The 27914-nt window shown below is 38.4% G+C and overlaps 2 protein-coding genes across 4 annotated transcripts; one reads left to right on the top strand and one right to left on the bottom strand.

Moving 5' to 3' along the window:
* Window positions 1-130: 130 nt before the first annotated feature.
* On the top strand, window positions 131-11815 carry LOC145787001 (uncharacterized). Of its 2 annotated transcripts, XM_082598756.1 has the most exons (8): window positions 131-223; window positions 927-4498; window positions 5923-6007; window positions 6555-6664; window positions 8240-8320; window positions 9048-9176; window positions 9751-9803; window positions 10275-11815. In XM_082598756.1, exons 3-8 carry the CDS (start codon window positions 5932-5934, stop codon window positions 10408-10410), a joined length of 585 nt encoding a protein of 194 aa, XP_082454882.1. In that variant the 5' UTR covers window positions 131-223; window positions 927-4498; window positions 5923-5931; the 3' UTR covers window positions 10411-11815. The 2 variants fall into 2 exon arrangements, with proteins under 2 accessions (XP_082454882.1, XP_082454881.1); XM_082598755.1 differs by lacking the exon at window positions 131-223 and having other exon boundaries at window positions 734-4498.
* Window positions 11597-27914, bottom strand: LOC145787000 (actin-related protein 2/3 complex subunit 1A-like). 2 transcript variants are annotated; one of them, XM_082598753.1, is made up of 8 exons: window positions 27738-27914; window positions 19498-19672; window positions 19058-19158; window positions 18492-18646; window positions 13238-13427; window positions 12751-12915; window positions 12358-12564; window positions 11597-11970 (listed from the first exon to the last, which is right to left on the bottom strand). In XM_082598753.1, exons 2-8 carry the CDS (start codon window positions 19667-19669, stop codon window positions 11728-11730), a joined length of 1233 nt encoding a protein of 410 aa, XP_082454879.1. In that variant the 5' UTR covers window positions 19670-19672; window positions 27738-27914; the 3' UTR covers window positions 11597-11727. The 2 variants fall into 2 exon arrangements, with proteins under 2 accessions (XP_082454879.1, XP_082454880.1); XM_082598754.1 differs by having other exon boundaries at window positions 11601-11854; window positions 27738-27913.

Below are 27914 nucleotides of genomic sequence, written 5' to 3'. Positions count from 1 at the left end.
ATTATATTTTGTTGAATTCAATTTCCTAAAAATGATCTTCACTAAGTGGTATTAGATTTTCTATGTCTTCAGAAAAAGTAATTTGCCATGTATTTGTTGAGAAATTTGGCTTTAGTGATGGGGGAAATTGGAGTAAAGCAGACATTGAACATGCATCTCAGTGTGAAACAATCTTCAAGTATGAAGATGATTCCTAATATGTCACTGGATAAGTGCTATTCAAGTATGTTTTCAAAGACATTAACACATTCAGACTGTAAAACCATACAAGTTCCACAAGACATCATGTATGATGTTGTTGCTGATGTTAATGCTTACAAGGAGTTTATACCATGGTGTACCAAGAGTACCATGACTGCTAAGACAAAGAAAACAGCTAAAGCTCAATTGTGTGTTGGGTTCGGCCCAATCCAAGAACATTACAACTCCACACTTGTCTATAACAAGCCTCGTTATATAAAATCAATTTGTTCCGATGGAAGACTTTTTAATTTGTTGGACTGCACATGGAAGTTTGCTCCTGGAAAAACACCAACAAGCTGTAAAATAACTTTTGATGTCATTTTTGAATTTCGCTCTTTAATGTATTCAAGATTGTCGAAAATTTTTTTTGATGAAGTTGTGACAAAGATGGTGTCAGCTTTTGAACGAAGAGCTAAACAAAAATACTTAACCCAAAAAGCTATTAAAAAAACTTGATGTCAATTATCTTACATGGATATTCTTTTCTGAAATATTATGTTTAATAATGTCATAATGAATAAACAGGAATGGCATTTCACCTACTGGTTTTCAATATAACATACTGTACCATGTATTGTTTTTAAAGCTTGTTTTTGAAATAATGCGTTTATTGTATACACGCCTGATTTTCAAATACAATATTTTTATCAAATTCTTACTTACAACAACTTTACTATTTTCAGCTTTTTCTTATTGTTTCCTGGTTGAAGTGGATGGAAAAAGCAAAGAGCAAAATGTAACACATTGCATATCAACTTGAAATTAAAATGCATTATATTGTTTAAGTTTGATATTCGTCGATCAAGTTAACTCTAGGTTTTTTTCATTTTTTATCACTCAATTTGAAAATTATTGAAACATTACATTTGCTTAGCATTTCTTAAGCCCATCCTAAAATTGCTTTTTATTATATTTGGAAGAATAAATCTTTATGATTTATTATGTTTGGAAGAAGACAGAACTTTCTGCATTATATATGTTAACCAAGCACTTCATTTTGATTACCATGGTCGTCTTCCATTTAGACTCAGTAGAATTTACTTTTTCTCATATCCAGGCTGATGCAAGATGCTAGTAAATGATAGCTTTACACGTTGTGGTACAGACTTAGATTATGGTTGAAAACTTGAGAGCAGAGCTCTGGAGCTCGAGCTAGGAGCTTGAGCACTGGAGCTTTGCATTTTCAAAAGGAGCTGGAGCTGTATATATGTAAAATTCAGGTGGATCTGGATCTGGAGCCAATTGTTTGATGGACAGCTTCAGCTCCAATTAATTTCATGAAATGCTATTGACTAATTTCACATAATTTAACAGCAATCCATCATAAAATTGATACTTGTTGACTGGTATTGTTAATTGTTGTGTGTCTGTTATTTCGCAAGACTTTAAATTTTGGTTGGTTACTGATCGAGCGTGACTATTAGAGTGGTTCAAAAAAACACAAATTTCTCAGAATCTTCCTCCACAAGGCTTAAAATGTGCCATTCCCCTGTAGAAGTGCCCTTGCAAAAAATTAGACTGATTGTAGGTCGTTTAAAGTTCAATCAGATTTTCACTTTTTTACTACATTCTGCCTATGTCAAACCCTATTGCACATAGGCCGGTATTGTGTGCAAGACTTACAGAGGGGGAAGTACTCCCTATTATCTTGAAAACTACAGCAGAGAATGAGCTAGACTTTTGCATGATGCAGAATTAAACTAGGTGTGTATGTATACTACGTAAACAGCATTTATTAACTTAACACACATCTTATTTCCATACTAAACTATCGGCAATTCGGCATCTACCATTATTATTGAAAAAAGTTCACTCGAAACCAGCAGTTAGTCTCATCAGTCATCTTTTCAATCATTTTCAAAGGTTAAATCAGTTTAAACATAATACAGTTTTCCTTTATCACAAAGAGACATCAATATCACGATAAATGAATTAAAATACAACGTTAGCATCAAGGACTGTGGTGTTAAATCAGATATGACATTCGGCCACTGTTTTCGTCACAGTCTCATTTTAGGCTTTGTTGAGACTGAGGGTTGCTTTGGTTGGCACCGGAAACCTTTTCCTGTGGATTGTTACTAACTGCAGTAGGTACTGTTCTGAATCTCATCTTTGGTTAGAGCTGAATTGTAGGACTGAATTAGTGCAATTCCTCACTCGGCTGTGTCATTAACCACTTCAGGAGACTGACATGGGCTTTAAATTTATTGTACGCTTGGTCTGATGCCCAAAGGCTGGGTATTTGCCAAGGCATGCTCCTGCTTCTTTGTTGCCATTTGTGCACAGCAGACCAAATAGCTTTAGTGACCGACTTGTTATAAATGACTCTATTGGAGATTGATGGTCGAATCCTGTCCCGTCCAGCCGCTTCAGAATTTTTGGATGTGGTAGTCATGCCAAGTTTGTCACCATTGCTGTTTTGGTTCTGTCATCAACACGATCACCAAACAGCGCTAACAGAGCAAGATGCTCAGAAAAATACCACAAGTGACGATGAAGAGCCTTCAGAACTATTTTCTTAATATAACATATTGCGTAGTGGTGAAGGAGGTCGAGAAGTTTCAAATTGTTGTTGGGAATTCTTGCAGCTAATGGAGCCTCGTGCTAGTACCGTGCATATACAAGAGCCACAAAGAGACAAAACTGGGATAAAAAAGTGAGCCTAGTTTTATGCAGGTGACTATCCTGTCAAATATGTTACTGCAAGCACAATTATTACTCTGGAATGCAAAATATTGTGAATAAGAAAGTTTTGCCTTTGAATATCTTTGAACAGAAGAATATTGAAAAAATGATGTTTTATGCATCCTGTGGTAAAAAAGTGACAATCTGATTGACCTCTAAACAACCTCCAATCAGTCTAATTTTTTGCAAGAGCACTTCTATGGGGAAATGACACATTTTAAGCCTTGTGGAGGAAGATTCCGAGAAACTTGCGTTTTTTTGAACCACTCTAGACTAACTATTAATGAAGTTGTATATTATTTGAGAATATACGGTAATGGAAATGAAGCAGTGGTATGAAAGAGCTGCGGAGCTGGAGTATGTAGTTTCATTTTTATGCCGGCTCCAAAGACCTGCTTGAGAGTACAGTTTTGTATAGCAATACATTTAGTTGATGCTTTATACTTCTGTAACAGCTTTATTTTGTTTTTAGTATTTAACTAATAACCATTATTATAATTTATTGTAATTTTTGAACCTGGTCTGAGCCTGATGTAGCCATCCCACTTGCGTAATTGTTTTTTGTGTGCAAAATTAAAGGCATTTGTACTCTTGCTATACCAAAATTGTTTTTTTATAACTTATGTAGTGAGGGGAGATTGTTACAAAATGCCAGATTTGGACTGGTAGTACTATATGGTATGGCTGACATATCAATATTAGTTTTATTAATTATTTATTGTTGTTTCAATTGTTTAATGTTAGAACAATTAAATTGTTTTGTTTGAAACTTGTTTACATATTACAATATACATTTACTTTATAGAGAATTACATAAAAGTATTTAGAGTTGGGAAAGTTTGCTAACACTATGTAAGGTATTGTAATTGAACATGCACCACATTTTGAATAGGTTCAGACTATCCTGCCAACATATCAATTTAGGAAATTGAATCTGCAATAATAATAATATTATTGTTCATTTTCTCTACATTTGTGAATTGTAGTTACCACGCTTTATGAGGCATATGATATAATGGGTTTGCTACTATTCGGTGAGTCCGATTCGGTGAGTTTCTATCCTCTAACCCCTAACCCTAAAACGGCAATGATAATTAGGCTACGGTACCCAATAATTAAAAAAAAAAATTGAAAAAATCCCCCGTTAAGGGATCGAACTCACCGAATCGGACTCACCGAAACGGGCCATTCCGTGATATAATAATGGTTTCTACAACTAAGTGGTTATAGACTATGGTATATACAGTATTTACACTCATTTCAATAAAACACCACTTTTAACTCGTGTAGTTATTGCAAGTTGAACTAATGCTGGAAAATACCCAGTGGGTGCTACCTGTATTATTGTTTGATCTTTCTCTGTTTTGCTGAAAAGTTAAACAATAATTGATTTTTAATTCTGTTACTGTCATATTAGTGTATATGATGTTAAGGATGTTTATGATATTGCCAATTAATTGTTTTGTTTCTTCAATACAGACTACAAAATTATTTTGAAGTGGAGTGACATGCAATTGGTGTTAGTTAAATATATGCTTGTTTAACATAGTTTTCTTTGCAAGCATTGAGGGTAAGTTAGGCGATTTCACATTCATGCATAATTGCAGCTGAATTGCAAAAGGAATGCAAAGCAAAATTGTTCTGATTAGCCTAGTAAAAATTGTCATACTCTAAATTGATGCAATTTTGGTAAAGAGGTGACTTTCTTCAACCATAAACAGATGAAACATTTCATTTCAATGTAGATGTAAAATCAGGTATTTTTTCGTTACTTGAAAAGGGCTAACATGTGTATGGCCGAAAACGTTCGTAGATAGTTTATGTTCAGTTTAATATATTATGTTAAATGCCGTGTGGTTTCTAAATTGATGCTCATTGGTATGTTGGCATTGACAGACGACACTCATTGCTTGCTGGTGAGGAAAGTTCTCAGCCTTGTGCTTTTAGCTGTCCAGAGAGAATGCCATACAGTGCACAATTTTGTACCTGAAAGAAACTTCATTTATAATGCCTACATTCAAATGGCAGTTTTGGAATTTTAAATCACAAGACAGCATCTACTGTAAATATCGCAGTGCAATCATTCGTGTTTCATCAACTTTTGCACTTACTTACTTTCAACGTTCCTTAAAGAAAGATCATGGTTTATTTTTCAAAAGATAAATTGGGGGCCCACGTCAACCTATATTTTTGAAATGTGCAAGAATAGAAGTATTTCATGAAAAAAAAAAATTAGGTTTCAACTTGAAAATGAAGGAGTTGTCTTTTTGACTTCAAATTCGAATTCCTTGACCCTTAAAACCCCCAGAAACCAATTTTGGGGCATCTCCTTAGAGTAGATATGAAGTTATAAGCCTTTTATGTAGAGCGTGGGTGTGCTCACACATAAAATCTCCACCTAGTGGCTAATATTTCAACATGCGATAACTTTTGAACGAAATGAGTTTGGAAAGAAAATTTTTTTGCATCATTCCTCATTTTGCAGGGGCAACAAGATATTAGAAGTAAAGGGAAATCTGAGACATATGGTTACAAAATTTGTTTTTTTCCTGTCATTTGACATGGAATGACTCTGCTGTGTTACAAAGTGAATTTCAGTTTGAAACATATCAGTGTGCAGTGCATGGCTATGCAAGTACAGCCAAGAACCCACTTAGCAAGCTCTTTTGTTTAAGCAGGTGCACAAGGTGTAAAGATGAAGATTTTTATTAAAGCAAGAAATAAATAAGAGCATTTTGCATGCCCCCCTCCTGCGTACACCATTGTTTGCTGTATGGCCATCAAACACCTAATAAAATAGACTTTACTGGAAATAGCACCTAACTGGCTGTGTACCGCACCTAAATATCCTGATGCCACAATGTGCGCACCTAACTGTTTGTACCTAAAAGACGTGCTCTGTAAATTGAGGACGTCTATTCAGTTTTTCTTCAATACTTTAGTTGAAGATGAAATAAAGGATATTTCTCGAACACGATCATATTTTTTGTTCAGTGCTGCAAGATGGTTATGAGATTGCTATCACTTTATCGTAATGTGGTGAAGAGAAGACCGCTTGTGAGTCAAATAGCAACAGCAGGTGAATTGTGTTGCAACTATTGCCTAAGTAATTTGCAGTGTACAGTATGTTTATGTGATGGATGCAAAATGATCATTATTATACGTTGTGGGAATCTTTATCTTCAAACCCAGACTGTCACAATGTGGAATTTCATTCTGTCAAGTTTGCATACTTGGAGAAGCTTTGAACCACTGATGCAGGTCTACTCTCTAGTCGCCAAGGATGACAGTATGCAGTTTTTGCTTGTTGTTGAAGTGTTAATGCCTGTGAATTATTCCATCTACTCAGTGACGTTGGATATGGATTATATATTGTCCTTGAAGTGCAGTAATAAAATGCACACTCTGACTGACAGTTGATATCGTTTCTTGCTATAGCTGTTTCTTTGTTAAGTTGTTCATACTGTATATCTAATGAGGCAGCATGTTTTCATAATACTAGCGTTATTTCATCTTAAGCAGTTTATCACAAACTTTGGTAAAAATGAAGCTGATTGGCTGTTTCAGCGATGTTGATTGTAGTTACGTCATTTGCGACCTACGTAACTGTTCTTTTTGCTGCACAGGAGTTCTTACCTCTGCGGGTGATGCTTTAGCCCAGTTGCTGGAACGGCGTTCATCAGGTTATGACGTGAAAAGAACTGCTGTGATGTCTGCTTGCGGTTTCTGTTACTTTGTAAATACTGCATTCAATCGTTTTAAAGTGTTTTATTTGTCATTAGCAAAAGGTAAAACTGTATTTTGTTGGAAAACTGGTTAAAACGTTTTATATACTTGACTTGAAGTCACAAAATCGAGATCAGTTGGTCGTGTGAGAGCTGTTCAACGCGGAACCAGGCCTCGAAATTCACGGCGGACATGTCCGCCGTCACAGCATGTGATGTCCGCGGGAAGTACAATCTAGATCGGTCATATTTGTCCGCCGAGAGATATCACAGAAACTAGTGATACAAATGGTCATTGCATACCACGAACAATTGTTGCGAGAATTTAATTTCCGGCGCATTCTAGCGCGCATCTACAAAATGTGAATACTGTATCCCTTAGCTTCCATTCAAGCAGGAAAACTTTCGATTTTTACGTTGCTTCAACGATTGATGACATTGAATTAGCATAACAAAGGTGAATTCTTCGCTAAGAATCGATGGGAGTGCCGGTACTTCTACACTAATCACGCCCAACTTAGTCTTATGTTACAATGTCATGCTTTGATCTCCCAGTAACATTGTAAGGCAAGGTTCGTTATAAAATTTGTTAAGTTTTGGTAATTACAGTAAGAAAGAAAAGGCCCAGGGAAAATTCACTTTCGCTCACATGACACGCAAAAATAAACCTAAACAAAAAAGCGTCTGAGTGAAACGTTGCACAGCAGAAAATAGTAGCGTTAGTGTAGAAGTTTTCCGACTCGTGCCCAGAGCATTGTGACGAAAGAAGCCACACGACCTCGTTCGGTAGAAGTTAATCAGGCGCTTTGACTTTTCAAGCGCACGTCGTTGGTCTGATGAAAACTTTTTAGAGTGGCTTCGCTGAAACTTTAAAAAGCCTTCTAAACCCTAATGTAGCTATAGTTCTCAAATGGTGAAGAATTATCAAGATAAAGTAATTAAGCATGATGATCGACGCTAAAACTGGTGTGTCCGACGTGAGACTTAATTTGTCCGCCGAGATAGCTGCTGCCTGCTGAGACCAGACACGTTTGTCCGCCGTCAACAAAAACGAATTATGAGGCCTGCGGAACTACTGTATATTCAAATTTTAAAACATTTTTTATTTCATATTAAAATTTGTTTTTTTTGGTTTCGTTTAATTTCGAATTAAGTTTTTTAGTAAAATATTTTGTATCGTTTTGAAATGAACATATCGTAAGAGAATCTTCGAAAGCAGACTACGATTTCATGGTTGTGGCCTTACGTCCACGCTCTTAAACAAATGGCGAATGATTTTAAGTTACAACTTGCAAGTGTTCAAAATAAAAAAAAATTCAAAAATTTTCCATTGCACAAAATTCGTTTCGTTTCAACGCAAATTCGTTTGTGTTTTTTCAAGATAATTTTCTCGTGATTTGTTTACTTTTGCTTCATTTCAAATTGCGGTACATTAACATTACTTTGTAGGCTATTACAATCAATATTATTTTTTAATAATTCCAAGGAAGTAACCACTGCGTTGAAATTTCTGAGCTATAGTTATGGTACTTTTAACGCAACAGATAAACTGAATCATGTTTTTCTATCTTTGTTACGGTATGCAGGGTCCAGTGGCGTCTACTTGGCTGATGCTTTTGAAATGGCTCAACTTTCGGCGCGCAATTTTTCCTGTTGCTTGTGACCAGGTGTGTGCATATAACTTTTTGAAATTTGTGACCAGTTAAAGAAATTGGTAGCCTATAGGCTAGTTGAACTCTATTTAAAGTGGATGGCCAGCCCACGTTCAGTGACTAGATTATTGTGCCTATTGATTCGTTTTTTGTTTGCATTTTTTGCAACAAGCTTTTACGTGATTTTTGTTGCTTTAATCCTGTGAACTTTTTTTTCTTGTAAAATGTTGAAAGAATATTTAATTAAATCACCGCAGGTTAATACATTCCCTGATTTTGTCTGACATCCAATGCTGCTCTGTTTGAAGTTTATTTTGATTGATTGAATCTTTATCCTTGGACTGAGAAAAATTTTATTCAAGAGCTTAATCCTGGCAGTTAGAAGCTTTTGAATCACTGACGCAGGTCGCAGGCCCAGTCACCGAGATTAACAGAGTGAATTTTCCGATTGTTGAAGAGTTGTCTGTGAAATTTTCAATCTGCAAGGTGCCGCTAAATTAAGAGCTGTCCTTGAAATGCGTTGCTCAGGCGCACTCACCAAGATTCGAAGTAACGTCGCTTGATCTTGAAAATTCTTTGTTTATGAAGTCAGGCGCTCAATCAACTGAGCGATGGGACGGACTATTATTGTATACTTTTTCACAAGGGACAATTTTTTTTATCACAAGCCATGTAGGCTATCAGCTTTGTTTTTGTGAAGAATTTTTCAATAAAAGGTAATTTAGAACAATTTGTTTTCCAGATATTAGCCGCTCCTGTGATCACCGGTGGATACATATTCTTGCATCCCATCCTATCCGGAAAAACAGTGGAAGATGCTAAAACTATTTTTAAAACTTCTTATGTCGACCTTATGAAGACCAGTTGGATGGTAATCTCGCCTCAAGCGAACTTTTTGTTTCGCCATTGTAATAGCCAGAATTTTACGACACGAGTTTTGCGAAATTCTACTGCTAAAAAAGAATTATTTTCAGATAAAACTTAATTGAAGCTTTACAGCTTTGGATAGCCTAAAGTCTAAATTTTATAGCTTATTTTTTGCTGCAGCTACAGTAAGATGTGAATGTAAAAAAATAATACGATGACTGCCTACCGTAATTTAAACAAATCATTTTAATGGGTGAAATTTTAGAACTGTTTGTTCCAAAATACAATTTTGCTAAGTAGAACATCAGTCAGCTGGGTACTTGAAAACGGTTAACATGAGTATGGCCGAAAACGTTTGTAATTCTTAGTTTATTTTCATGTTATTTTATTATGTTAAATGCCGTGTGGTTGTTAGGTTTTATTTGTCTATTGTTCCAAAATGTTTTTTTAACTTAGCTCAGCAAGCAAACTTGAAATATCTGCCTGTCTGGTCAATCGTTCCAAACTGACTGTGGCTTCAGGATAACTTGTACTGTATATTTGTATCACCAGAATAATTTATTCGTTCTGTGTTGAAGGTTTGGATTCCAGCTCAAAGCATCAATTTTGCTTTTGTGCCCTTTGAGTTCAGGTGAGAACGTTAACATGGACAAGTCACGATAAATGACCGCAACTGAATACTACATATGTTGGTTCAGTGTTTTTTGTTATTGCTAAGTCTTTTTGATTGTGAGAATCTTTGTTCTCGGAATGAGAAGTTTCTTCGAGAGCTTAATCCTGGAAGTCTCGCATACTTGCAGACGCTCAACCACTGACGCAGGCCACCTAGATTGACAGAGTGAAGTTTCCGATTGTTGTCTGAATTATTCCATCCACTAAGTGCAGCTGAATGAAGACTTGTCCTTGTCATGGGTTGCTCAAGCACACACACCCGAGAGACGACCAGCGCCGTTTTGTTTTAAGTCTTTTTGGTTGCATGGTGCAATAAAGACTGTTTCATTTTGAACGTATCTTGACAACATAAATTGTTCTTGTTAAAATTTTAGACAAACTTCAGTGAGAGCGGTTTTGTCTGGTCATGGTAACATGTTAACTTTTTCAGGATGCTGTATATACAATCGATTGCTATTGCGTGGAATACTTTCTTAAGTTCCAGGTCCAATGCCTGCTTGGATGAAGTTTGCTCAAATAACGTTGTTATTGATCAGAGCAGTCTTGCCGAAGAAGGACAAATCTGAAGGTGTTAAGACATTGCAAACAAAATCATTTTGGAAAGTGTTTTTTTTTTCTGAAACTGCTTATTTTTATCGGTTTCGAAATGATGTTCGATAAAGGTTTTGCTGCTATGCGTATCTATTACATTCGCATTAATGTGCAAAAACTGCACTTTAATACTGTGCTGAACCTTTTTTCTACTCTTTTGCACAGCAAGAGCTCGAAAATTGTATTGACTTTACATCTGTCCGTTGACAAATCTTAACATAAACGAGTTTATCGACCTTCTGTAACACTTGTGACTAAATCGCCAAAATTAAAAGCAGTTACTATTTATTACGCTATAAAATGTTCAGTTTTTAGGCTACTAACTTGTTCAAGTGTTCTCGAACTATCATGCGATTTTAGGACTGTTTTTTTACATTGCTCACTTTTATTAGTAGGCTTTATCAGGGGGTTAGGGTTAAAGTTTAACTATTGACTTAGGCTGAAAGTACTCTAAGAACGCAATTTTAAGGTATTTTGTTTAAAGTTTTCTGGGGGTGTCCGCCTTCGGTGACTCGTTGCCGGGCTCATTTACATGCGCAAAAACGCTTATTTGCCCCCCCTGAAATTTTGAGCTGGCTACGCCCCTAGGCTTTATGTACTGCATTTGATGTTTTAAGTTTGTTTTCATTGTCATTTGATTCATGTTTTGATTAAATGTACCTAATGTGTTGTAGGCTACCTATTCACAACGAAATTGATTTTTCCCGCTTAGCACTGAATTTTGTATTTTAGTTCAATAGTAGCTCGCCAATTGTCACAATACTTATCAAAATTTTACCTATAACGTCCTCAGATGGCCTAGCAGGTGATTTGACAACCGTCATATAGTTTGACGAAAAACCTCATGTGGAGAAAGGGGGCATCATATAATTTTTAAACAGGCAGTGGTTCATAGAACGCACGCACTTAGTGCTGTTGCTTGGAGTTGCTTGTTAGAGCTGTTGCTTCATTTTCTTGAACCTTTGCAATGAATGATATGATTGCAACTGACCGAGCCAGCCATCTCAACGTTCCTGTGCTAAGTTTACCTATTGTTAGTGTTATTTATCAACTAACACAATTGTTTTTCGAAACGCTTGAATCAGCAATAAACATAATAAATAAATGCGAACGACACCGACATATTGACCAATAATGGCAGCGGCATTTTGAGACAATGGATAGTTATTTTTTCATTCACGTGTATTTTCAGTACAAATAATAGAAAGAACACGTTTGGAATGCAACATGATAATTAGGTAGTTGTGATGAACTGTGAACTAAGATTAATTGCTTAGTGATTACAAAGAATGTTATATGAATTTTGCTTTAAGATATACGCAGACCAGCGATCGACGATTCAAGCGACTTGGTATTCCACAGGATGACATTCCCGTCCTTCCCAGAAGTCGAAAACTGGCCTGGTGCGTATGACACCATCTAAAAGTTAAGTTAAATTTTGATAAAGGACTTAAGTCAACAACAGCGATGAGTGGGCTGCATAGCCGAAGGGCGAGTGCCTTGGTGCGGCGATCGAACGGGCGCCAGGTGCGACACTGAAAGAGCATACGTTGCTTAGTCTTTTATATACACTTCAGCAGGGTTACTCAACAAAGGTCCAGTTTGACTAGTTGAATATTTTTAGCGGTCCGGGAAATAAGTTATTTCACACGCAACCCCGAAAGTTAAACTATCTGGGAGTGACTATTGGGGAGTCTGGGAGTCGAAAAATTGATTCCTCCCAAGTCCCAGTAGAAATTTGTTTAGAGAAGCCCTGAAACGTGGCAATGAGGTTATTCTTCGAAAAGCTCAAGGTCCACCATCAACACCCAGAAGGTCCGGATTCAGACCGCGGTCCGCCAGTTGAGTAGCCTTGCACTACAGTGTTGAATATTGCTTTCTGGTAAAATAAAACAGTTTTGCAAACGCGCGTAACACTTCACCTGTATGATGGCGTTTTTGTGCTTCGTGTCTACTCGGGTCTCCTTTGTCTCCACTGCTCCTTTCTTATCCATCATTTTGAACATGTTCATCGCAGACACAGTTTGCCCACCGCCTCCACCTTTAGGAGGCTGATCGAGTTTGCTTGTGAACTTACAAGAAGTGCAACCCTCGTCGACAGTGAACAGCATGGGATTGCAGTCGTGGCCCTTTGATAAAAGCAAATGTTACAATCCTGTGCAGGCCTGCTGAAGCGATAGAACCAAGTGTATTAAACTCTTCGTCTTTTACATACATTCCTTGTAGTTTGACGAAATTGCTATCCGTCTACTTTTGCTAAACTTACTAATATAGGCATTAGGCAATTTGACTAAAAGCTATTTACGGTAACGTACCGCAACAACCAAGCTGTTCTCAGTGATCCAAACACAGCAATTGAAGGGAAGATGTTCCGTTCGAACGGACGCTAGTTCGCCCCCTCCCATGGCAACAGACACAATGCTTCCATGAGATACCACTCCCAGCCGATCGCCGCTTGGAGAGAAGGCCACACCATGAACCTTTGATTTACAAAATCCATGTTACAACTGCATGACATAACTGCGACAAACAAAATCTTGCCACGTGCGCTGTTAAAATGTATTGTCGGCTCTAAAGGCGATGAGGAAAAAAATTAAAAACGATTTTCTACTTATGGCGGTCATTCAATGAACGTTAAATGATGTTGCTGTTTGTGTCTACAAATTTTATGACTAACAAGCGCTGGTTTCAAGTACAACACAAACTTTCCATGCAATGCAACCATTTCAGACGATAGCACAAACACATTCGCAATTTCACAAGTTATTGCATCCCGGAAAATTCATGGAGTGCATGTCTTACCCATCCAGTGCAGGGCATGGCGAATTCCTGCATTAAATTTCCGAATGTCATTTTCTTTCCCCAGACAGTGGGCCCTGGTTTAGGGTTAATGTCTTTGATGTAAGCCGAAAAGACGTACGCTTTGTAGTCGCAGCAGCCAGCCGCGAGGAGAATATTGTTTGGATGCCAATCCAATGACACAATCGTAGATCTACAAAAATATGTTATTTAAAAAAAAAAAAAAATTGCGAAAGCACCATTTCATATACTGTAAAGGTAGTCCCATACTCAGTCACTGAGGTTCGGGAATGAGAAGATCAGGTTCTCACTACTACACTAAGTCTTCGGCACTAACCAAAGTAGGGTGGCCAGATCCCTTCTTTCGATCGCCTTTCCTGTAGCTGCTACGCCCTCCCAATCAGTTAGACCCTTGGCAGGGAATGGGATGGATTTTGGGATGGAAGATGGAAAATGTCAAGGATAGAAAGGAATGGAAGATCTTGATGATGGGATGGAAGACAATCTTCCATAATTAACTTTCTAAGGCTTTATCAAGACATGCAAAATATTACGTTGTTTGCTAACCGTAATTATAAGCGGGTCAATATATGAAAAATATGGGGGCAACCCCAAAAAAATTTATACAAAAGGTTTTTTTGCTCCAAGTGTATGATTAGGTTGTACTATACCCCAGAAAAAAAGTCTACAAAAATCTGACCCCGGGAAAGTGGTCAATTTACATAATTTGAAAATGGTGACCCCCCAAATTTTTCAATGTACACAACATTTTTTTTAGTTCAATTAACACACTATAAATGTATTAAACACATATAAACATGGCATCTATGCACCAAATGAACCGGAATAGCCCGTTTCGGTGAGTCCGATCTCTTAACGGGAGATTTTTTCAATTTTTTTTTTTTAATTATCGGGTACCGTAGCCTAATTATCATTGCCGTTTTAGGGTTAGAGGTTAGGAACTCACCGAATAGGACTCACCGAATCGGACTCATCGAATAGTAGCAGACCCCAAATGAACATATCAGAAACCGTCTGTGATGTCATTATGATGTCATGGAAGACATAGGCGTCGATTTTTTAACATTTAAGAAAAAATCTGAGGGGGCAAGATGATAAAAAGTGTGAAATATGTACCCAAATTTGAACAGTTCCATAAAATTACACTGTCAAAGCTACAAAAAAGAACAGAAAAGCAGGGTGGCTGCCCCCCAAACAATTTCTACTGGGGGGCGCGCCCCCTGCCTCCCGGGAATCGACGCCTATGATGGAAGAGTATATGCACTAAACGTCAGAGATGAAGTACCATTTTTCAAGTTATGATTGTTACATACTAGTAGTCGTCACAATTACCATCGGTACTGTCTGTGTCGTCTTGATCCAATAGAAGGACATTGTTTGGGTTTTCACAGGACACAAGTTGGCATTGTCCACAAGGGTCAGGTCTGATGGACATTTTCGAAACTGTTTATGGGGACAATGCAGTAAAGCATATGATGGGTGGCAAAGCTGTGTAGAGTGCTTTGCAGGACCACCTCTTGATAGAAAAATGCTTGAATGGGATGCTGGTCTCTGAAATGATGGATAGTGATCCCGAGTTAGCTGGTTCAGTGAAGTCGTGTGAGGACATGTACAGTGTACACCTTGTTGATAGAAGGAAAGACCACATTGGAAACAGTAGCTACTTCGGAGACAAATGCTAAACTTCAGCAAGCACTTGACAAGAAGAAACTTGGCTTGTCTGGTAAATCCAGGACAAGTAAGCTTTGGATTTCTTACATGAACATAGTCAAATGTACACGAATGCTGCTGATGGCAGATCGAATTGGTTCCTGGGATAGACATCTTAGTGCTGTTGCCGAGTGCTTACAAATATTTGCTGCTGCAGGGCACCACAACTACTTAAAATCAGCATACTTGTACTTGCAAAACCTCAAAATGAAGAACCCTGCTGTCTTCAAGAAATTTCAGGATGGATTACATGTCATCAGGCGAAGCGACAAAGTCTGGGCTGGCCTTGGTTCGGACCATGCAATTGAACAGACATTGATGAGATCGCTAAAGACAACCGGTGTCTTGACAAGGGGTAGTGGAATGAGCGAGGAGCAGCGAGCCTTGTGGGTGTTATCCTCACCAGCTTGTTCAGAGTAGCCTACAATCATGCGATGGAGGACTTCAACAAGCATGCATTTACAACGAGTGCACAGCATAAGGAAATGAGTGGGACAAGGATGAAGAGAGATCAGGCCGACCTCGCAAAAATCAAAGAAAAACTCCAATCATTCAGTCCATTTTGTGCGTATCCAACGCTGAGGAACATCATCACTGGAGTGATTGCGAAAGATGGCGTAAATGTTGATGACTATCGAACAGTCGGAAGGAAAATCTTAGAAAAAATGGAGGGTCAGCCAGTTTTTACATATGCAAGTAAACGGAAGGACAGAGTGAAAACTTTACGTGATTCATGTTGCATCAAAGTTTCCCAAGATAGATCCATCGATCCCGCCCTACTTTTTCAGAGACTTTTGGTCATATCTAATGCAGGTGACTTTTCTCTAGAGGAGGTTCTAGAATACGAACTGAGCCCATTCCCACCTGCCCTGTTTGAGACAAGCAACATTATGAGGAAGCCAGAGAAAACACAGCTTGCTAAAGCAATCGATGAGTACGCAAGCAGCCTATCTGATGAGGCTGTTACCAACGAAGTACCACAGACCGAGAAGTATGTCCTTGATGGTGTTTCCCTCATGCATCGCGTACAATGGACGAAGGGAAGCACATACGGTGCCATTGCGGATGGCTATGTCGACTTTACCCTACGCAATTACGAGATGGCGACAGTGGTTTTCGACGGTTATCGTGATCAACCATCAGTGAATGACTGCACCCACCAACGCCGTCAGCAGACACCGTCAGCTGACGGCGTTGGTGGGTGCAGTCCTTCACTGATGGTTGATCACGATTGCACCCACCGTCAGCCGTCAGCATGTATTTTCGTTCGGACAAAAGGTCAAAAGATCAGAGGGTGTAAAATATTACCCTAAAGGAATGTCTCGGACAACAGCTATGTTCTCAGTTACTCTTCATCCATGCGTTTACAGGATGCGATACCACCTCACGAATCTTCGGAATAGGAAAGAGAACACTCTTTCAGAAAGCCACCAAAGGCGACAATGAGCTAGAATCCTTGGCACTTGCATTTACAAAACCTGGCCAGAGGGTGGATGCAATTGAAGAGTATGGCAAACAGTCAATGGTTCTACTGTATGCTGGAAAGCAAAGCGATTCGCTGGAATCTTTGCGACGTTCTGCGTTGAAAAAGAAAGTAGTTTCAGTGTCATCCTTCGTTGCGCCAGCCCGACTCCCACCAACTGCATCTTCTACAATATTCCATTTCCTGCGTGCTTACTATCAAATAATGATATGGATAGGACTAGAAAGCAATTTGGACCCTACTGGCTGGGGTTGGAAGATTGAGGACAAACAATTCGCACCAGTAATGACTCTGAAAAACCCTGCACCGGACAATCTGTCACCTGGACAATCTGACAATCTGCACCGGACAATCTGTTAAAGATTGTGCATTGTAATTGCACGATCGCTTGCACAACACGGCGATGTACATGTAGGAGGTACGGATTTCCGTGTACTTCTGCTTGTGGACAATGCCAACTTGTGTCCTGTGAAAACCCAAACAATGTCCTTCCATTGGATGAAGACGACACAGACAGTACCGATGATAATTGTGACGACTACTAGTATGTAACAATCATAACTTGAAAAATGGTACTTCATCTCTGACATTTAGTGCATATACTCTTCCATCATAGGCGTCGATTCCCGGGAGGCAGCGGGGCGCGCCCCCCAGTAGAAATTGTTTGGGGGGGCAGCCACCCTGCTTTTCTGTTCTTTTTTGTAGCTTTGACAGTGTAATTTTATGGAACTGTTCAAATTTGGGTACATATTTCACACTTTTTATCATCTTGCCCCCTCAGATTTTTTCTTAAATGTTAAAAAATTGACGCCTATGTCTTCCATGAGATCATAATGACATCACAGACGGTTTCTGATATGTTCATTTGGTGCATAGATACCATGTTTATATGTGTTTAATACATTTATAGTGTGTTATTTGAACTAAAAAAAATTTTGTGTACATTGAAAATTTTGGGGGGTCACCATTTTCAAATTATGTAAATTGACCACTTTCCCGGGGTCAGATTTTTGTAGACTTTTTTTCTGGGGTATAGTACAACCTAATCATACACTTGGAACAAAAAAAACTTTTATATAAATTTTTTTGGGGTCAAATCTTATACTGACCCGCCTATTAGGCTAATTTTCTTTATCAATATTAGTTACATACAATAATATCTTACTTTGTAATGTGGCAGAATTTATTATCTCTCTTTGCAATGTCAATTTACTGGGATGAGGGTGAATGATTTTATTCGTTGCGATTTTAATTTCCTACTTGTTTTTTCTTTTTGTTGCCATTTAAGCTACTGATACATATGCAACGCAGCTTATGCAATTTTTTGTGGCTGCTACCCATCAGTACGAGTGTTTTTGTTTGTGAAACTCACGCAGGACTAGCTTCAACCATGTCATCCGATGATGATGACTTTAACTTGTGCTTTTATTACACCAATTGTCCGCGATGTTTCTCAAGTAATTTTCGTTACTTTTTTATCTTCTCCAACGTAGCCTACTACTAGGCTACAGTTTCTTTAACTTTGCTACGTGTTGTTTCTTTCTGTATTTATAGAATCAATCTACACTTCTAGTTCTAACACCAAGCGGTACGTAATCCTTAGGAAAATACTGCTGTTAAATTTTTAGCTTAAATTTAGCCTATGGTTTTTAGGTTTATTTGTGGCATATTCAACGCGGAGATCACAAAATGTAAAGATGAAAGATGGAATGGAAGATGAAAGAGATTTCTGAGATGGAATGGAAGAAAATCTCAGGATGGAAGATGGAAAAAACGTCTTCCATTCCATCCCATACCCTTGGTAGAGGTGAGCGGTGTTTATCAAGTATCTGTACCTTCCAGGTTCAGATAGCCCCTCTAATGTATTACGGTACGGATAATCATAATCGTTACAAAAATCCATCCTTGCTTTTGAATGTATTTTGTTGGTTAAGATACATCAAAGTACATTCGACGGTAGCAAGAAAGAAGGCTCGATGTTGGTAAGAATCCCTCGCTTGGCAAGAGCATTCAACCAACTGTCAGGAACAACTTAGATCGTACCTGATTGGTTTCTTGATGTGCTTGCTCACCCACCAGTTGTTGTCTGACTCAAAGTAACAGACCGAGATCATTCTGGATGAACTTCCAACTGCGAATTTATCCTCCTCGGGCGACCACTTCACGCAGGTAGCAGCGCGGTTGATTCGCAAAATAACCTAACCCAAAACGCTACTTCAGTGAGATATAACAACAAGAAAAGTGATCAGACGAAACAGTTATGATAACTTTTCATTGACCCAGACAGCAGACGTTGAATCAATGTAAAAACGACTGATTTGCTGTCTGGGAGATCAAGCACAGTTATGAGTAAAATACACAGACACAATCAAGAACTGAGAGCAAGATGATTATTTCAAGGATACCACTGCAGTACTAGCAGCGTTTTAGATTTAAGAATGTATGTTTGTCTATAAACAGCTGAGTATATTTACAGACACAAATACGAGATTCGTACAATGGTAGCAGATTACAGAATACAACGTACGGTACTGAGTTAATGAGTAATTTATAAATTACAGGTAATAAAGCAGCCCTTGTTAAATCTGTAAATTTAAAGCCATGCTTACCAGTTCTTGGATCCATACTCCATCTGTCAATTGCCAGACATAAGCATTTCGATCGGCACCGCAAGTAACAATTCTATTAGTTTTGGGAGCCCAATCAATGCCTGAAAAAAATACAAGTGTAAGACAAGGAGCTTCATAATTTGCTTTTTACGGTGACATTAAGCTGTACAAGGTAACCAATGACCAATTACGACAGAAAAAAAATACACAAGCGTTTGGTTGATTGAAACACAACTGCATGCAAATACTGCACTATTTATTTTCTTTTGTTTAACATTTATTTTATTAATTTGTTAAGAAATTTTGACATTGCATGGGTAGTGATAAAGCAGTAAAAATATTCTACAGCATAGACGCAACGCAAATGTTCTCTAGGTTTCGAAGACATTAAGGTTGCTCATAAAAATAAAGAAATCCATCACCGTACATTAACAACTTACCAGTAACCTTTAGAGTGTGTTCACTTAAGGTATGTTTTAAGTTCCACTTTTTTCCAGACCTTTCATATATTTGCACATCATTGTTGTTTGGACTGAGAGCAATTTGTGTTCGGTCATGGTTCCATGCATGACAAACAATTGGTTGTATTCCAAAGTTGAAAACATCCACCATTGCCTGAAAGAATAATAATTACACCCTTTGAATCATGAAGCAAATATTAAACTACATGGTAGTACCTACAAAATTGAAAACTGAGAAACAGTGAAAAAGATAGGTATCATAAGATGGTGAAGTAAATCGAACACTTGGCATTTAAAACTGCAATCTGATTGGACACTTAAGTGTTGAATCTACATTAGGGTGTATCATTTTGCAAAAAGTTTTTAGAAATTATTGCGGCTATGTATTACGGGTTTCCACTTTTGTTAAAAAGTATTTTGGTACAGTTTCAGAATTTTCCTGCCAAAACTGTGGTTCTGCCGCCATTTTGAAAAAATGGCGTCCAGATAGGATATTATGAAAGTCTACAGCCTTAAACTGGCGCAATGTGATCATATAATATGTCGATTACGGGGTTTTTGGGGTCGCAGAACTCGAATTTGAAGTTAAAAACACTCTACGGCAACAATTTTGCAAAGTGAATTTTGACATATAGATGTGACCACACTGTTTTGGACCGCAGATTTACATGAAAAAAGCATCTTATTGTCATTTTAACCTTGAAATGCATGTAGGCTATGCATAAACTTTTCTAGTCGGTGTGATTATATCAATCAGTATGAGGGAAAAATTAACATGTACTTTCTTGTGTACTTTCACATCCGATGAAAATCTACTAACTAGTCCACAGTATAGCCTATAGCCTGTACTTAGTTACTAACCTACCTGCTTATTAACTAATGGACGGCAACAGAGTACCCCACGGCAGACCAAAAAGTTCGAAAAGCCGAAGGGATCTCTCCCAACTGGGTAAATGCTTTACTTCTACACGACGACGATCATCATTAGCTCAGTGACTCGAAGAGTAGCTAGTGATCGTACGCAAGTTACAAGATTCCGATCAGTAATAAATGGCACTGAATGAGACGGCCGGTGAAGCACACCGCTCACTGGCACAAAAACCAAAAAGAAATTTCTTCCTCATTGGGAACACTAGCGAAAGACTAGGTGTTCCAAAGCTTCCTAAAAGCTCTGACGTTCTTGCTAGGCTGTTGTTCCTCAGAGACGAAAGTCACAGAACGATCAACCAATCCATCGTGATAGCATAAGGGAGGAAATTCCCCTGGTATGGAAACATCATTTTGGCGTGGGTTAGGTATTTGGCAAGAAAAACGAGAAACAATCTGGAAAAGAGAAGTAATTGTGAAAGGTTATTGTTAAAAATGCGGATATAGACCGGCATCTGAAGAATTTGTATGAAACTTGGTACCTAGAACTTAATTCCAGGCGTGAAAGGAATAATAGTGATTCATTTAAAAAAACGTTTGCGTGATATGGAAGAAAAGCTCAAGGATCCTCTGAATATATGTAAGACTACTTCGCGATCAATTCTCATGCATTCTGGTATTATTGACTCGGAGACAGATTTGGAACATCTGAAAAATCAGCTCCAGAGAGATCAAGTAAGCTAGGTTGCGCATTGGGCAGAGATGCTCTGTAGAAGAGACGGGACTGAGCTAGAGAAAAATGACACAGTGCAGCTGGTGAAAGGAAACAGAAAGAGGATGTTGCTGACAATCTGAAAACCGTGAAGTTGGACTTAAGTGCAGATGAAGAAACAGAAAGTGACAGTGACAACTGGAAAACTCCTGAATGGAAAAGAAAATGGGTATTACGTTGCCTAGCCTATACCTTTAACATCTGATCGACTTGGATGAGCTATCGGCAAAGAACAATGTTCGCTATGTGGCTCAAGCGTCCGGCATACAAGTCGCAGATACTAGTATCAGTCACAGCAGCTCATAGACTGGCTAATAAGACTATAGGTCCTCTCACTCCCAAATTAATTATCAGAGATGAGTTCCAGACCCCTGATTTGGCAATAATTCACTGGGCCGGTAAGATTCTGAAAATGAGAGGAAATGTTTCATCAGAACAGTACTGTGTATATGTATCTGGCGTTAGTTTTGATGATGAAGGTAATGCAGAAATGAAAGCTTCTGGGGGTGCATGAGACCAGACGGCACCAGATCATCTCAGGAACAGGCCGTTATAAAATTGGTGGAAGACTGGAGAGAGAAAGGTGTCATTGATGGAGGTATTTGATACGACTGCCGTCAATTCAGGGAAGTGGCAAGGTACTTGTAGGCTACATTGCTGGAGGCAACAATTGGGAAAGCAATTTGGAACTTACTGATCAAGAGTGGCAACAAATGCCAGTATCAGAATGGAAAAATTTCAGTGATTATAAGAAACTAAGCAAATTCGTTTTAAACGTAAGGATGGTCAACGATATTGCGGAACGCGTGATTAAGCTAATCACTGATTTTTTTGACAGGTGTTTTGACGAAAGCCACCGGCAAGCTCTCTTGCTTGCCATGCAAAGGCACAGTTCTCAAATTACAAAAAAGGTACCTTAGCCAAACTCAATTGTTAAAGAAATTCGTCAAAAATTCAGTGAATTGAGTGTTTGCATAATAGTCCAGTCGTTGAAGGGTTTTACCTTGACTTAATTGGTGTAAAGCTGAAATTTTGCACATTGGTTCTGTTCATTGTGTACAATGACCAAAAAAAAATCCCCGTGAAAATTTTTTGGTGAAAAAAAGTTATCCGCTATTTTCGAAATTCCGCCATTTTTTTCAAAATGACGGATGTACAAATACTGAAATATTCAATTTTTATGAAATTATTGTTAGTGTTGGTGCTCATTTAAAAGTAAATTTCATACTGCAATTATTTCACATTGGCAAAGTTTTGGTCCACCGTGATTGCCGGAGGAAGTTTACGGATACACGGAAAAGGGTTCAGGGAAAATGCCTGCAAAGAAATTACGATCTGTGACAAGGAATTTCAAGCTTCTGAAGCCTACAGTATACTGTGTCAAAAGGGTGCTGATGGGATTAATGCTGCCAGTACTAATAGAGGGGACAACACTATTGCGACAGCTGGTCGATAAGTACACATAGACTGTCGTAGGCCTAAACGTTACACTAACCCTATCGATATACAGCTTAAGAAGAACAGAGAGGAAAGTGGGTCCTGCGTCACGAGCAAACGAAGTGTTCGAATTCTGGATGGCAATTTCGGCAGTAAGACTCATTGTTTTTTTTGTGGCCATGTGGGACTCGAGTTCTCACGGACAGACCTGGCTTTAGTTTTGTTAAAACAGATGTTTTTGCAAGGACTATATTAGAGTGTTGTGAGAGACGTTCTGTCGATTGGTCATTCGCCGCGAAAGGTCGTATTGAATAATACGGTGGCGATTTGCATGCTGCACTGTGTTTATACCATCATTCTTGTAGTGTTAATTTTATATATGGATTTAACGTAACCTTGTAATGCGGCAGAGTATTGAGGCAAAACGTCGAAAATCTGGGCGACCGAAGGATGAGGAACAGGATCAGGCATCTCTAAAGATGTGTTCACATCTTGAACAGAATGATGAAGAACAGTTAACGATATCAGACCTCAGATCTAAAATGAAGAAGTTTTTAGCAAATGATGATTGCCTTCCTTATGGATCAAAATATCTGAAGACTCAATCGATGAATCTATTTATATAACTGAAGGTCAGGGCCTTCATGACATTGTCACTATGAGAGAGAAGACATCCGAATTCCTCCGATCTCATTACCTAAAAGCAAAGCATGAGGATGACGGAGAGTCACAAAAGAGAGAAATAGTTATAACTGCGGCAAGGCTCATCTAAAATGATGTTCCATCTGGTAATGATCACTATCCAAGCACAGACGTACTCAATAATAATAGCAATCGTGTTTTATGTGCGCCCATTGCGATACATAACATATAGTAACACTGCGATCGCAGATGCGATACAACAGACGACAGGAAGCAGTGAAGTGACATATAGTCTTCGAGTCAGCTGCTCCCCTTATTTTGGCTTGCCATTACTTTATTTGTAGGAAAAGACACAAAGCAAAAGGTTGCTAGTATTGGCCAAGCTGTCGTTTTCACCACTCGACCGACCAGATCGTCAGACCACGAGCGGTGATTGCACCATTGCAAATTGGTCTTGTTGTTCAAGGACATCATTTGTACAGGTCGAGATTTCTTGTTGATACTTTACACAATATGGGATATTGTTCTTCTTACGCTGAAGTCCTGAGGTTTGAAAAGAATGCAGCTGATTGTGTAGCGTCAGAATCTATTGTTCTGAAGAACATAGACCTACTCGAAAGTACAATGTTATTTGCAGCTGACAATGTTGATCATAATATTATCACCCTGGATGGGAAGGGGACTTTCCACGGGATGGGAATGATTGCTGCCTTGACACCGGGTCATAAAGCAAACCGTATGATTCCAAGGCACAACATATCACAACTCCACATCACAGAGAAGACTAGGATTGAAATCATGCACCTCCGCTTTGCCAATGAAGCGCAGAAGACATCACTGGCTGGTTATGTACCTTTTTCTCAAGATCAAACCCTCTGAGGAATATTGTGAATGGTGTTGTGGCCGAGGATAACGTTAATGTACATGAACATGAATAAAAAAAAAAGATAGACCTATTCGATCAGTAAAACACTTCGGGGTAGCCTAAAGGCTGCGAAGTGATCAATGCCCCAGGGGATGCTGATGTTCCGATTGTGAAGGCTGCTGTTCTTAGTGCAGTGTCACACTCGACAACGTTGATTGGAGAAGACACAGCTCTGTTGGTCCTACTTCTTCATTATGCGCAACAAGTAAACAGAGATCTATATTTCCGTTCCGACAAGGAAAATGCTGACAAAGTGTATCATATAAACGAACTGAAAATGGTGATGGGTGAAGAATTATGTTCCCAGTTACTTTTTCTACATGCCTGCACTGGATGTGACACAACATCAAGAATCTGTGGTGTGGGTAAGAAAATCTGTCTTTCACAAGCTGGTAAAGGGTGATGCTATTCCAGTGACGATCGGTGAGGGAAAGCAAGAAAAGCAGTGCTTACCTGAGCGAAAACTATGCAAAATATAATGACTGAATTCTAGGTTTAACTTCTTATTATTTTTATCAAGTCTATTTTAACTTGAAAATTACTGTGTTCGTGACTAGAATTACTCGTAACGCTTGTGAATAGTCTAAGTCCTCATCAAACCGCATTTCTTGCCTATAAATGCCAATTAACGCAAACGCTTTTGTCAGAAACCATCACTGAAGCTCCAGGGAAATCAACTTTCAAAGTTGCTTACCCTACATTGAAAAACGCCTTCGTTTTATCCAATCCTCAATCGTTTTGCAAAACGACACCAGCTGCTTAGCCAATCAGATGTGTTATCTGGTGTTGTGGTTAAAGTTGCTTTCCCAGTGACGTCATGCGTATCTCATAGTGGCTGCTTTTGGTTTCAGGCGAAAGGAATACAGCCTCTACGCATGAGTGATTTTCGGGCTTGTAACTATAGGCTACTGAGTACGCTGAAAATAAAGCTGGCTCTCTTACCAAAAAAAACATAGATTCTACAATAAGACATGCAATTCCAAAGGGTACATTAACCAACCAGTACTGAAACAGCACAAGTGTTTTTTAAATTCTTTGGGTCAATAGACTGACATCACAAGTTCAGAGCAAACATACTTGTGTTCTTCAAGAATGGACTAGCTTAATTTATAGGCTAATTATTTGCTCTTTACTAGTGCACCAGTCCAATGCATGTCGTAAATGCTTACAGATGACATTGACAATAAGTTTTTGTGCTCAGTCTAAAAAGCAGCCAACATTCTAAACTAGTCCCAGTTTGATTGATTGATTGAATCTTTATCCTCGGACTGGGAAAGTCCGAAGATTTTGTTTTGGAAATGCTCTCAGAGCGCACCAAATTGGAAGTGTTTTTCAAAAATTTCTGGGGGAGGCCCCCCAGACCCCCCGCTGGAAGTGTTGCCTTCGGGCTTCGCCCGACGGTTACGCCCCTCGTGCCTACTACCTTGCTGCAACATATTTCCAAGTTGCTTTCCCAATGGTTTAAGCCACCGAACGTCACTGTGCTATTCTGAAAGACTGATGTGCCAATTACCTCCTTCTTCCATACCAGACAGCAGCATCCATTGTGAACAAAGATTGTCAAGCGATGGCTGTGATTTTTGGGGGCACGCGGACGGATTCGCTCTCGTCATTGCACTACAGAATACAGAGTAGGCTACTAAGAAAAAAAGTAGTCTCTTCCCAATCATTTGTACCACCTACTGAGTCATCAACAAAATTTCACTGTCTAAGGGTTTACTACCAAATAATGGTCTGGCTAGGACAGGAGAGTGATATGGAAACTTGCGGGTGGGGTTGGAAACTGGAAGGCAGTCAGTTTGTGACAACAGAGTCGGACATGAATGCGGACCCAGTTTCCGTCTTACAGATTATCCACTGCAACTGTACAACTGCCTGTAGCACTGCCAGGTGTAGGCAGAATAATCTACCCTGTACCTCAGCATGTGGACAGTGCAACTTGATACCTGTGACAATACGTACAATCAGTCATTACTGGATGAAGATGATGACCAGGACTTATTAAGCAACTGAATGTAAATAACTTAATAAGTGGTCTGCGATTCTTGTACTGTCAGTCTTTCACTATTAGTTTTGTTTCATATAGGCCTAAGTCTTTCCATTAAACTAATTAGTTAATTTCATTTTGAATTGTTTTAATGAATTCCTTACCACCTTAAACCTAGGGATAGACGCCAGAATTAGAGCTCTAGCATGAATATTAAGTGAATTATTGTCATTATACTGTTTTTGCGGCCATCTTGAAAATGACAACTTTCCGGTGCTCTGATTCTCCTAGATTTTTAATACATTAATCTTGATGGTAAATACTAGAAAAAAACCGTTGGAAAACCTTTTGTAGGAATCAAACCATATATTGACCTGACTATAAGTGAACAAATTTATCGTTTTTTGAACTATTATACATTAGCGTAGGCTATTATATAATATTTTGTTAATGTCACTTTGTTTAAAGTCAAAATATAGTTGTTATTGAGTACCTACTTGCTTATTAATTGTGACAAATATTATATCATATTTTAAAGAAGCCGTAGTATGACGATACTTCGGAAAAATATTCGAATTTTGTTTATCCGCCAATTTGAGAAAAAAAATGGCGGATTTCGAAAAAGGCGGATAACATTTTTTCACCAAAAGATTTTCACGGGGATTTTTTTTTGGTCAATGTACATAATCAACAGCAACAATGTGCAAAGTTTCAGCTTTACACCAATTAAGTCAAGGTTCTGCCCTTTTTTTCGCTTCAACGACTGGACTATAACTCTGGTAGGCTATTGTGTTGATGAAATACTTGGAATTGAAATCAATCAGGACTGAAGCATAAGGAATAGCATGCAGAAGAAACAGGGATGGATCGTGTTTGAGAGTGATTAACTCAATTTGTTTGTAAATGAATCGTGTTGTTATTTCAACAGTTTGACAATATTTCAAGAATGCTCATTCTGGGGTGAGGTATTCTTGGTCAGGTTGTGTCCATGTCTGCAAAATTTCGCCATAAATTTCAAGTGGTAAAATTTCACTTTGCAAAATTGTTGTCGTAAAGCACTTTTGACTTCAGATTCGTGTTCTGCGACCCCAAAAACCCCGTAATCGACATATTATATGATCACATTATGCAAGTTTAAGGCTGCAGATTTTCATAACATCTTATCTGGACGCCATTTTTTCAAAATGGCGGCAGAACCACAGTTTTGGCGGGAAAATTCTGAAACTCTACCAAAATACTTTTTAACAAAAGTGGAAACCCGTAATACATAGCCGCAATAATTTCTAAAAACTTTTTGCAAAATGGTACACCCTAATCTACATTCTACAAATATTACAAATGATACGTCACAGGTTCAGTATGTAAGCAACAAGTTGAATGGAATATTTGATAAAACTACCATTCAACGGTTGAATGGTAGTTTGATCAAATATTTCTGAAAGATCCTTGGTTTCGTATTAAGTTGAATGGAAAACCACAAAATAGAATAGTTGTCCTCACCAGGCTTCATTCATAATGTGTATATATATATTTAATCATAGTCTATTCTATAACATACCATAATAAAGTTGAAAAATGGGTAATTATACCTTTTTGTCAGTTTTCCAATTGCTTCAAATGAAGTAAGTTTATGAATCCAAAAAGCACTCAATCCGATTACCAGTGTATCAAATGTTCCACTATTCGTGGACTCTGGTCAGTCAACACGAACAAATAAAGCAGATCAATAAAACTAAAAATTTTCTTCTGTAAATACATATGGTAGT

The sequence above is a fragment of the Aplidium turbinatum genome, chromosome 17 (genome assembly GCF_918807975.1).
Source record: "Aplidium turbinatum chromosome 17, kaAplTurb1.1, whole genome shotgun sequence".
Classification (NCBI taxonomy): domain Eukaryota; kingdom Metazoa; phylum Chordata; class Ascidiacea; order Aplousobranchia; family Polyclinidae; genus Aplidium; species Aplidium turbinatum.
Note: the sequence above shows the minus strand (reverse complement) of the source record. Positions and strands in the feature narration are given on the sequence as shown.